The following is a 13,198-nucleotide window of genomic DNA, read 5'->3' on the forward strand; positions in this document are numbered from 1 at the left end:
AGAGGAGGCTTCAATCCCATTGGTGGATGGTCGACCGGGACGACAGGAGACAAACTCCAGGAAAACTGACGGAGCTGGCGCACGATGTAACGGGGAAGGTTACATTTCTGCGTAAGGAGGAAACTTTGTATGGACATGAGGATATTTTGGGACCATTTGCTATTTCTAACAGAAACGCCGGACCTATGAGGAAAAAAACCGCATAGTTTACTTTCACTATTTGAAGCTACAGGGCATTTTTAAACAGTTTATAACCTTAATCAAACATGACTGAAATTACTGTTTGACTAGTGAAAATGCGCATCGACCACACTGCCGTCCACTGAGGAGAGTAGGTGCTCAGAAGCCCGCCAATGTTCACCTTTTGTCGGCACTTCAAAGCAATTTGTTAAAACATTCATCCACGGACTTCAGTGAGAAAAAAGGTAGCAGCATGGCAGAGCACGAGAGCCTGGAGTATGGAAAAGCAGATTTTGTGCTTTTGGACAACGTGTCTATGGAAGAGTTCATGACTAACCTAAAACTCAGGTAAGCCAACCGTGCAGCGGCCATTTAGTTACCTTTGTAAATCCACTCATGGTCAAGGGAATAAAGGTTGAGAAACACGTCAGGAAAAACTTCTAAAAAAAGCTCTCTTTTTAGCATCATTTTAGCCGAAAATGTGTTATTTTTAGTCCCTCAACAGGTGCTACCTGGCTCATTCAGAGTGTTATTTTCTCTTGTATAGTTCGACATTGGTCCCTACTTAAAATATAGGAATGGAAACAAGTTGTCAAACAACCCAGCATGTCTGTCACTGCACCTGCAACGATACTGTAGCCTATGTCATTTTGTGTTACAATTGTTTGAGTGATGCCACTGCATTCATTTCATGCCCTCTTTCGATCAAACTTATCCCCTAGGTAATTCCCTTCGAAAAATGCTGTGTGAGACTCCACCCAAGACACACACACACACACACACACACACACACACACACACACACACACATTATCATGAAGACCGGTTCCTATCAGCTGTGTTGGCAGTGGCTCATTGTCAGCATGTCAAGCATTATTTGGGAATGAAGAGAGCAGTTGTGTGTTAACATGACGTTTCATGTGGACTGTGACTTGGAATCAGTTTCACCATCTCCTTTCCTCACCTCTGCCATCTGTAATTAGTGCAAACTGATACCTGATTATTGAGTTTGGAAGAGCTTTTAGTGCTCAGCAGGACGTGGTGTGTGTGTGGACACAGTCATGGTACAGTTAGATGTCAAAACGACATCATTAGTGTAGCTTGCTACAGTTGGAAACTCCTTATAGTAGATCTTTGACAACACAATGGCAGGTGATAGAACAGTAGTCTAACTGATAACATTAGAACAAGTTATAGTGTAATATTAAGACCAATTAAAGTAAGTTGTTACTGGAGATAGAAAAGGGTCTGAAACGATCATGTCAAAACCAAAATCAAGGACTTATATGCATAGAAAACCAAATATTACTTCCTGAATCACGTGTTACCTCACTCTTATCAAAGAGCCAACAATGGTTCAGTAAGCGAGCGGTTTTGCTTTGAGGGAGTTGAGTATCATTTCTTTTCTGCGTTGTATGTGGTGATTAAAGCTGCAGACACACTGACCAGACGGCCGACCCTCGGCAGAAAAGGCAGTTGGACTGATCAGTCTCCCAGAGTTGGTCAAAAAAGTTCCTCGGAACACACCAAAGCGACGAGACGCGATACGTCTTCATAGCAGCAGGCGGCACTAATCTGTATTGTTGCCCAAAAATGAAAACCGGCAGCTGATTGGACGAATGTGTCACGTGGGTCTGGTTTCTCTGGAAATTCAAAGACAGACTGTCATGGCGGCTTGTTCAGAATACGATCTCATGTTGTACTAAAATAGTTCACCGAAACGTGTTTCTGAAAACATTTTAAGCGAGAAATAGGCCGTGCAGTTGTTGAATCTGTCTTCATTTCAGATCGACAAAGGTCAGTTTAAAAGATTTTCGTCAGATTTTGAGAGGCTTAGTCACGCTCATTCCGCTCCCCGTTTCCGGGTTAGCACTCTACCAATCAGATGAGTCATTTGAGTCCGACTGCCGGCAGTGCCCGCCCCGCCGATTAGACATGTCAAATCGGCCAAAATAAAGGCCGACGGCCCCTCGGACGGACGACGGCACGGAACACACCGAACAGACTCGAGTCACTGACCTCGCCAGACTGTCCAACGGCCGATTATCGGCTTGGTGTGTCAGCGCCTTAATGATGACATGGCTTGACCACGAAACCCTGACATAGGCTATTCTCAGCTACAGATGATCCCAAATTGGAATGGTTATTTAATTTTGATATGTTTAAGTTTGCTAACTTTTAGGGGTGGGTGGGAAAATCGATACAGCATAGTATTGCAATATTTTCTGTTGCAATACTGTATCGATACACAGACGGCAAGTATTGATCTATTATATATATATATATATATATAATGTATGTGTGTGTGTGTGTGTGTGTGTGTGTGTGTGTGTGTATGTATGTTGGTCAGTTTGTCTGCTTGACAATCCCATTTTGCAGCAATACAATTAAAGTGAGATGAACAAACAGAAATGTATCTTTTTAGATAAACCAGATGTTGACAACGTTTCCTTTTGGGGACATGATTTGAAATAGGGAAACATTTGAAGTTGGTAAAAGGTAATACATTGCAATATATCGCAGAATATTGCAATATGTTTAAAATCGCTATACTATCGTATCGTGGGGCCTCTGGTGATTCCCAACCCTACTAACTTTGTCTAAACCCCAGCCTGGAAAAGAAGGCAAAATGGATTATTGAATTAATCATTAATGAGATTTTCCTAGGTTATCATTATGATTTATCATGAATCTATAAGTTCACACTTTATTGATAAAATGATTAGACTGCATTTATAATCTTGCAACAATACAACATTGCAATACCGAGGCCATATACATGACATGACTTAAGCATTGTGTAAGACGATGTGGGCACATACTGTATATGTGCAGAAGTCTTGTAGAGATATGGATTTTGTTGTAGACATGAAGGTCTGAGGATCTGATTTTGTAAGTTATTCTTTCTTTCTGGATTCTTTGTATTGGATCTAGTTTATATTATTTTGGTGTGTCTTGGTAGCCCATAGCAGCCTGGGTATACTGTAGTTGTTTGCATGACAACACTTCATAAAAACTCCTTTGTCATTATCTCACTTGTTATAATTTCTCGGTGCTGACTGCACTAGTCATTATAAAGTGAATTTTCAAGTCAGTATTCTAGACACACTGCCAACAGTGACTTGTAGAATAAATATTTGGAGGGTTTTAAGGATGCAGGTTTCTGTTGTTGGCTAGGCTGCATGTTATCCTTTATATGGCCAATTAGAGTGGGCTACAGGGCCTACTTATACTTACAAGAATGAATGTCCTCCATACCAAAAATGTTGTGATTTCCTTTCTGCCATCAGGGTGATAAATGAAGACGACATTCATCTGCTTGTTATAAGCAAGTGTAGTGCACTCTGGGGATTTCAAGTACTTTCTTTGCCCTGTGTGTAACTGTTGATATCTAAAATCTAATCCACTGTGGTTCTCCTGCGTTAAGATAGTTTGTGTCAGCATTTCCAAACTTTTCATTCTTGATTCTGCATCAAGTATGTTTGTCATAGTGTGTTTGCTAATGTTCTTGGAAATGTAGAACATTAAGGCAAGGTCTGCCTGCATGGAGATTTTGAAGAGTTATAATATATTGAAATATGTGACAACAGAAAGGAGGGTTGTGTGTGAGAAGTTCTCTATGAGAAGAGCAGAAATTATTTTGATGACAGACTCTAACGTACAGACAACGATATTATACTGTAAAATCAACTATCAGAAGTTTCAATTCCAAGTTATTCTAATTATTGTTTTTTTTATTTGTGATATTTTTGTATTTTGTGATGTATAAAAAGCCCAACGATGCCAAACATTTGATGTTCCCATCATCCTAAATGGGAGAATTAGCTGCTTTACTTTGTCTTACAATACAGTACATTGAACATATTTGTGTTTTGGACTGTTGGTTGGACAAAACAAGACATGATAGCCATATGTTAATAATTTTTAGACAAAACAATTAATCAATAAATTCGAAAATAATCAGCAAAGGAATCGATAATGCAAATACTTATCAGTTGCAGCCTTAAATTTCAATGGATTGGATCAATTTGAAGCTTAAAATGTCTGAGAGAAGAGAGTGGCAGGTGTGCATGTTTGATAGAGGACTAGGCAGTTCTGGTCAACAGTGTCTTTATTGCCATACCTCTTAAATTACATAAGTTGTGGTGGTGTGTACAGAAGCTCTGGCAGCCAGGCAAGAAGGCCTGAGAGCAACTAGACAGTCAGGCAGAAAATGGGAGAGAGTTGGGAAATGAGGCCTGTTTGTTTTCCCTCCAGCTAGACAGCTCGGTCCGGAGATGGCGTGTGCAGATTGTTATTTGTAGAGGGTGTGACCAGCCAGGAGTGCTTCCTTTTTACTCCTTTTCCCATAGTCTGAGGGTGCGCGCATGCATGCATGTGTGAGTGTGTTTGCCTGGGTGGATGGATCGCTTAAAGGAGGGATCCGGAGGGCACGAGGCATCTAATGGTCTCCATTTGTCCTGGTACAGTTATCCAAAACATGTAGGGCTGGAGCACGTCTGCACATCTCTCCTGGGTGTATTTTACACTACAGTACATGTGGAAACTGCCTCACAGTTAAATGCTTGGCATCATGAAAAAGACTTGCTGCACACCAAAGCTCAGCTCCAGTCTAGACCCACTTAACAAAATTAATCTATTTCTTTTTCTTTCTTTTTTTTGTTTTACTGGAAAAGGTTCATCAGGCTTGCTCATTGAAAATCCCTCAATTTCTTTTTTTGAAGTGGGTCAAAAGCCGAGCTTTGGTGTGCAGCCAGCCGTCCTTTAGCAACTCTACCATTGCAACCAACTGAATTACACTGCAGTGCAGGGGATTTCTACTTGTGCCATTAAGTGCTTGCCACGTTGAGTTGGTAATCAAGTCCCCAAGCTGCATGTGAGGCATTATTTGGAAAAGATTGCTCGTTTCCCCTCGGTGGGGCCAGACATGGTTGTTCAAGTTGACATTTACTTTGTTTGACTTGAGATTGAACTGCGTGGCCTGTTCCAGAGAGCCTCCCCATCTCTAAATAGAGCCCAGCAGATGCCCAGTCTCTCTGTAGAGATGTCTGGTAGGATAAAAGTTCAAGCCAAATTCCTGGAGGGTCTTGGGAATTTGCCTGAATCGACCAGTCAGCAGATAAGATTTCTTGGGCTGAAACTGTGCGGCACAGCCCATTGGACCAACGTGTGTTTATATAGGAGAATCAACTGATTAAAAATGACTCATGGCAGGAAAATACAGCAGGTTACAGACTGAAGGGAATTATAGTATCAAAATACATGTTTTTTCTTTACGTAGATTGCTCTCTGGTTCTCTAACTTGATTTTTAACTGGTGCCCACAGGGATGCCACAAGTCAGGCATAGTTAGCTACAGAGGAGTTTCCTTAAAAATAACAGGGATACAGTGTCTTGCTCATAAGCTCATTAGCTCTTCAGCAGGAAGGATGAATAGATAGATAAATACAGACAAAATTACAGGAAGCTATTTCAAACTAACAGTAACGAGCAAAGGAATCTGCACGCTGTAGGTCTGATGGTCCTGTAAGCTTACAGTATGTGTGCCAGGCACATTTATACTGCAACTAAATGTCTTTATAAGGCAGCATTGTTTTGTCTGTCCCTTGGAATCCATGAAAAAACATTCCTGCTAAACTTCCATGTGTTTCCCAAATAATTATGGAAGGATTTCTTCAATTCTTCTTCCAAATGGGTGTCTGATATTCCAGAGTAAAAAAACTGAACGCACTACACAACTTTTTAAGCAGATGATTGAAAATTGGTCAAGAAGAAGGTGTCTACGATTCACAGGAATTTGTTTTTTAATTGTTGGAGTATACGACGGGGGGGCTTATATCCCATAGCAAAACACAATTGGAGCCCAAATGTGTGCGCTATTTTTAGTCCGCTTAGCACACAACGCAGTCGGATTTGCCCAGATGTGGTATGCCCCCATAGCTGGTTCAAATATGTTCAACTAGAGGCTAAGAATTCTTAGCCCATGACTGCACCCTTTTTTGTTTTCCCTGTGGGCTAGAGATAATAATTTTCAAGATTTGTGTATATATAGAATATCATGTCTGAATAAGTGAAAATATTGTGCTGAAATTCTAAAGGCTCCTGTTTGTTTGACTGAATGAACTGCTCCAAGTGATTTGACCTTTGAACCCATCTATGGGGACTTAAAGAGGACTTTGAACAGGAAGTCTCTAATAATATGGAGCAGGCCAACCAAGCAGGAAAGCTGGCATTTCCCCTTGCCTTTGCTCCTCACATTTCATTGTTTCCTGCAGCTCCTCTTCATAGCTGAGTTGAGATTCCTGTGTGCAGACAGGCACATCATGGTTATGAGATTCAAAATTGTGGGGGATTTAATTCTCAGGTGGCACTGAGACATGCTCTGAAAGAGTTACGCAACACACAGTTCAAGCATTTGAAAGTAAAAGTTTGTCAAAAGTTGCATTTCTGGTGTTTCCTGGATATCACCTTGAAATTACAGGCAACATATTCACATCTGCTGTTTTAAGGAACAATGGCTCTCCTGTTTTAACTGGTATGTAGACTAGAATAATTTGGTGCAGAAAGGGACAACCCAACTCTGTCTCTCTTCATCCTGCAGAATAATCAGAGGGATCAAAGTACCCATGTGGCTAAGGTAGAGTAGGGCTTGCCAAGGTCCTGTGAGATATGGCTCCGTAAATAAGCCTCATTTAAGTCTTAATTTTAAGGGAAAGCCCAGGTCATAGTGAAAACATTTTTGTGCCATATGAGGATCCTTTTTAAAGTTAAAACTATTGGCATTTGGCATCAAAGTATGTTTAGCCCAGCGTCCTTTTCTTAGCTCACATATTTGCTTTTTCATGCCTTTGTTCATTCTTCAGCAATAAAAGTCCACGTGCAGAACACTTTCTGTCTGACCTATTCTTACCATGCAGCAAAGATGAAAATGGGTGATACTGTGCAGCAAATGCCTCTAAGAATATTTAATCCCAACCCGCTTATTAAAGTTTTTTCCGCTTAGCTTTGGTCAGCGACTGGAAGAGAAATATTTATAGATGAACGCTAAGATAGATGTGTTCTCCTGTTAGCTTCCCAGTAGCTCTTTCCCTTGGGCAAGAACATCAACGAGGGAGTACAATGTCAATTACAATCATAGGCTTAAAGGGACAGGATCTGGCCAATTGTGCTAGTAGAATATGCTTGTTTTATATTTTTGTTGTCAAAACTCCATGAGAACTTCTTATGTAAGTGTTGCTTCAGTTCCTCAGACTGACACTCGCGGGAGATTTTGGGCTAATCATGAAGGGGAGTCTCCCCTGAACTGACGGATTCATAGAAGGCTTTTGGAGAAATGCCTCGTAGGCCCGCTCCCCTGCAATCCAGCAGTGAAAAGTCCAGTCTCGCCACAAGAATTTCCATACAACCGCCTGTAATCTGAAACACATTACCATCCTTACATAAACAGGGGCTGTGCTTGTAAAGCTTTATTCCCCTCTAAAATAAGTTCACCAGCTCACAGAGACGTCTCATTCGTGGACTGCCTGAGTTGGCAGGCGGGGTCGTGAGCAGGCCATTTAGCACAAGCTCAAGTTTTTATTCTTTTCTCTTTTTTTGGTGCCTTTTGTGTCATCTTGCCATTTCATTTGGCCACTGCCTCTCCCCTTTTTCTCTTATAACTTTATTCCTCTTATACTATGTAATATGTGTCTCATACGTATGTATAATATGTTTCATCACTGATATTTTAAGAAAGAGATATGGGGTTTAATAAAACCTCGTATCAAACCTCAATATTTCTTGAGTACTGGCCCAAATGTGTCCGTAGCATCAAGTATAGAAAAGTGACTAGATGATTTCTGCTGGAGATGTCATAGATTTGTAGATTTTCGGAGCACTTCTAGTCCTAAATGGACCTTGTGCTGAGATTGAAACTTTGCTAATATAAGACTACTTTATTTAGGCAAAGGTCTTGTACAGTTGATTTTGTTAAGACAACGTTATGCATTGTTGCAAGTTTGGTATATTTTGATAAAAGGGGAGATGTACGGATTTTACACATCAACATCAGTTTACTGGTGTTGCGGATTACTACTGCGTAGCTGAAAAAGTTGTATACAGCCTTTTTATGGCTCCATAGATTGCCTCAAGTGAGTCACTTGAGTGAGCATTGGTTGAGTCTAAAGACTACAAGTTTGAAAATATGAAAATTGAAAAATACCGGTGCTGTGGAGTTGGAAAGAAGTGACTGTTCCAGTTCTATTATTGTGAGCTGTAGGCTACATTACTACTAGCATTACACACCCGAATCTCTGGCCAAATTAGCATTGTGGGTGATGTATGCACCATTTTTCTTTTTTACAATGAAGAGTGGAATAAAAAAGAAAATATCTCTGGTTCTGCTGCATCTTTTTTGATACTTTACCTTTTTTACCTGCCCATCATGAGTCCAACAGTGTTATAGAAGTGCAATGACTTGCATACCTTTTAATATGATAATAAAAAAAATAGGGTTAGGTTTTTTCTCCTCAAACTAAGGTTTTGATATAAGTACCACGACTCAGGTATTGCATTACCACCTGTATAGAAATGATCAACCGATACCAGCCCGAGGGTTTACCTCTGTAGACGGCTGAGAGGAAGAAACCGTCTTGATGACTCCGTTTATCAGTGAGGAAATGTAAGGTTTCAGTCTCCGTTAAATGCTAATAAAATCCGGGTTGTCTCTTGGATATTTTGTTAATAATCTGGATTATCTTCATCACCTTTCCCGTAGTTACTGTCTCACTAGAGGATTTAATGTTGTTAGGCGTCACATTAAAGCTGTCTGGCTCATGATTTAACAAGCAACCGCATTCTCTGTCTGCAACATTAACCCCAGACACAACACCCCAGAAGCCTTGTTCTCCGATCCCCCCACGCACACACACACACACACACACACACACACACACACACACACACACGAGACACTCTTATCTCTTATCTAAGCCTCGTTCTCTGAAGCAGTGAGCGTTAAGTTTTTTTCAGGAATCGGCTTGCATCATGTGGCGTCATGTGTGGGAATCCCTAATGATGCATGTGACTCAGTGTGTGTGTGTGTGTGTGTGTGTGTGTGTGTGTGTGTGTTTTTTTGGTGTATGTTTGTTTGTGCTCCGTGGCTGTGATGTCATTCTCTGCCTACTACACTGTTGCATTGTTCTGTTGTCCACCTGTTGGAGTTGTGCCCTGAGCCGTGGTGGGGGGTGGAACAGCTTACTCTCTTTCACAGCCAGCGCCTCCCATTACATCACATACACACACACACACACACACACACACACACACACACACGCACACACACACTTTTTACTGAAACTACTCAATGCACTTTTAAATCTTTAAAATGTGGTTGAAAGTAGCGGAGTACATTAACTCAAGTGCTGTACCTGAGTACAATTGTGAGGTACCTTACCTGAGTATTTCCCATTTAATGCTAATTAATACTTCTACTTCACTACATTTCAGAGGAAAACTACTACTACTACTTTTTTTTTACTGCACTTTGTTTATGACAGCTAGCTGTGCCCGCCCTACTACTACTACTAGCTACTTTTCAAATTAAGAGTTTAATTTATAAAAACGAACAAAAGCTTATGAAATACAAAAGAAAACCCCTGACAAAGTTGCAGTTCCACCGAAGGGTGATTTATCAGAACTTAGTTTTTTCTTCATTCTTCCTTCCAAGTTCAAATTCAAGTTTATTTAATTATCATTCCAACTTTATCCATACAAATACACATGAATGAGATGTCATTCCTCACACGTCCTCACACGACATGCAAAACACAAGACATTTAAAGTGTGTTCTGTTTTCATTGATCATCTCATAACTCCTCAGATTTATCTTGTGACCATTTGAAGGGGGCCTCCAACCTCCTGTGCATTAATATCAATAATGTAATATATGATCACAGGGGCCAAGAACTTTTGTAGACTTTTGAATACGGGACTTTCACTTGTAATGGAGTATTTTACTTTATTTTTTTTACATTGTCGTATTGGTACTTTTACTTGAGTAAATGTTTTGAGTACTTCTTCCACTGCTGTCTTTAAATAGAACAGGCCTTTGCTCTGTTAATAGTTAATAATCCCATTGTTTCTATCCCTATTCATTTTTCCCTACTCCGTCTATTCTCATGCTGTTATTCTTTGTCTGTTTTTGTGCTCTTCCCTGCCCTTCTTTTAGCTCTGATAGAAATAATAGTGCCTTCCTAAAATAGCCCGTTGACTAATGTCTGGTGGTTCTTTTGTATTGTTTCCTTTCTTTTCTTTTTCTTTTTCTCTTTCTCCAAATCCATCCAGTCATCCCTGTTCATAGCCGAGCCCCCTGTGATTTTTACATTAGCTGCTTCTGGCCAGTGTGTTACAACCTATGGTTAAAACATAAACAAGTTCTCGTGTGGCCGGGTTAGCTCAGTTGGTAGGGCAGGTGTATGTGTGTGTGTGTGTGTGTGTGTGTATAGATATATATATATATATATATATATATATATATATATATATATATATATATATATATATATATATATATATATATATATATATATATATATGAAGTTTACTCCTCGACACAGAGGCCGCGGGTTCGACTACGACCTGCTGCCCTTTGCTGCATGTCATTCCCCCTATCTCTCCCCTTTCATGTCTTCAGCTGTCGTGTGAAAATAAAGGCCTAAAATGCCAAAAAAATAATCAAAAAAACAAAACATAAACAAGTTCTGCATGAGGCTACCAGCCAGGTCCAAAAACCACACCACCACCCCGCCGTTCATTTCACCAGAAAGCCCTTTTTATTGAATTTTGGAAATTAAATCTGATTGAAATCATCTAAATGCATGTTACAGTAATAGATAGGTGTTACAGTAATAGGTGTGTGTGTGTGTGTGTGTGAGTGAGAGTGACAGTGACAGAGAGAGAGAGAGTGAAGGGGGTGGAAGGCTGCGATCCCAGTCGGCAAAGAAAGGAGGGTCAGCCACCTGATCTTCAGCCAGGCTGTTTACACATGGCTCCCATTTCCCATAAGTATCCAGACCTGCCAGCCTCATGGGAACATCCTGTTGTGTGAATGGAAACAACATATGCTCCTAAGTACTCTTCAAGTGTTATGGCTTTGTCTTTTAGTGTGCTTGTTGCTAGGGCTGTGTATTGGCAAGAATCTGGCGATACGATACGTATCACGATACATGGGTCACGATTCAATATATTTCGATACTGTGCGTAAGGCAATATATGGGGATTTTTTTTAAGTATAATTTTAGAAAAACTAATATAGCCAGCCATAGCTACATTGTTAGCTTCTAGAAAAAGTCAGGCACTGCTAGGCAAGGACACTAGTGGTGCATCTCAGCATAGCCATCTAGCGGTAGGGGGTTTAAACACAACATAAACGTGAACCGTTGTCTTACATGAATATTTTTGTACGTAAACTAAAAAAAGAAATAATAAAAAAAAAATAATTAAAAATCGATATTGCGTTTTTGAAAATCGATACAGTATTGCTAAATAAAATATCGCGATACTCAAGTTTATCGATTATTATTTTTTTTTTTTTTTTTTCTCACACCCCTACTTGTTGCACTGTCGCTTCCGCAAAATTGTTTTTAAACTCCTTCAGAGGGCAGGCAGCAAAGATGTAACTTTTGCTAAATAATTTCCTGTCACCATTAATGCCTATTAGAAGTCTAAATTCACTTAATGTAAACTGAACACACCCAGGTCTACCTCCTACGTACTGGATGCAGAGGTGAAATTGATATCGATTCAAACGCTGTTCTTGTGGAATCTGACCTGAGACTGACTTCTGTAGAACAATGTAAAGCTGGGAAAAAGGGAGCCTCTTTATTAAAGCTGGTGAAACGGATGTGGAAATTCTGCCTTGACCTGTCTGTAAAGTGTGTATTTGAAGTTGGTTTATAAACAGGAAAATGTGACATGTCACACTACTCGAAGCATCTTGAATCTATTACTGGGTGATACGGTTTGAATCAATATTACAGTATTGATATCAGTTTTCACTATCGATATATGTATAAAAAAAAAAAAAAAAAATGATCATATTGATGTCCAATGCAATGAATCATCTTCAACTGTTGCATGTATTGCATCTGACAAAACTCTGAACATGTAAACAACAAACACCTTGTTTATATACCTATAGTTATAATCATTAACATTTTGTAATGATATTAATGGCTGGTATTATATCTGTTATTATTAAATGCACACGTAGTAGGTTGCATTGTCAGTGGCGGACTCTGCCATTCCTGTGGTGAGTACAAATGATTTGCACATGCACAAGGGATTCACAGGAAACCAATCATGCAGATTGAAATTCAGAAAACATCACTGTGAGCACGCAACAAGTCTTGTATGACTATGTCTTACACAATCCGTCTCCCTTGCTCAAGGCCAACTGTGTTGTTAGCAGCGAAACTACCTCTTCTGATTTTGGGAGGAGATATACAGTATGTGGGCCTGAGGGAGAGTGGATGTGTTATGTGTTGATGGATACATCTCCTACAGACAGTCTGGGAGCTGCTGTTTAGCACTAAGCAGGCTTTACAAAGCAGCGGAAAATCCCCTAATGCAGAGCCCAGATGTCTGACGGCTGCAGACCGTGAAGGAGGCCTCTGTCACACTGTAAATGAAAGAGTGGAGTAGAGCAACACTTTTGACTCAATTCTGGTGGGTCCCCAAAATGAAAACTGGAGCAGAGTAGATCTTCATTAGCCACTAAGGAGCAATAACTGTCATAGAGTGGAGATGATGGATGGATGTCACATATTACGCAATGACGAGCCAAATTTACCCGTTAATCCACAAGACCTCATCTTAATTTCCTCCCTGGGCCCTGGGTGTCCCAGCTGCTGCAGCTGACCGTCTTGTGCAAATCAGTTACGGCTAAACTACATTAACTATCTTCTTGTTAGGGCTGGGCAATCAAAAATCAAATATCATTGATATAAATACCTCAATATTAAAATTGTGACAATTTGTAG

At 40.1% G+C, this 13,198-nt stretch overlaps 1 protein-coding gene across 1 annotated transcript in view; it reads left to right on the forward strand.

The window, feature by feature from the left end:
• Positions 1-13,198, forward strand: part of myo1d (myosin 1D) — a 111,013-nt gene continuing 97,815 nt past the window's right edge. The window contains exon 1 of the mRNA XM_078280017.1: positions 1-528. Coding sequence (XP_078136143.1) covers positions 434-528 — 95 coding nt within the window. The 5' untranslated portion in view covers positions 1-433. The remainder of the gene's footprint in view (positions 529-13,198) is intronic.

This window comes from Sander vitreus, chromosome 21 (assembly GCF_031162955.1).
Source record: "Sander vitreus isolate 19-12246 chromosome 21, sanVit1, whole genome shotgun sequence".
In the NCBI taxonomy this organism is placed as follows: domain Eukaryota; kingdom Metazoa; phylum Chordata; class Actinopteri; order Perciformes; family Percidae; genus Sander; species Sander vitreus.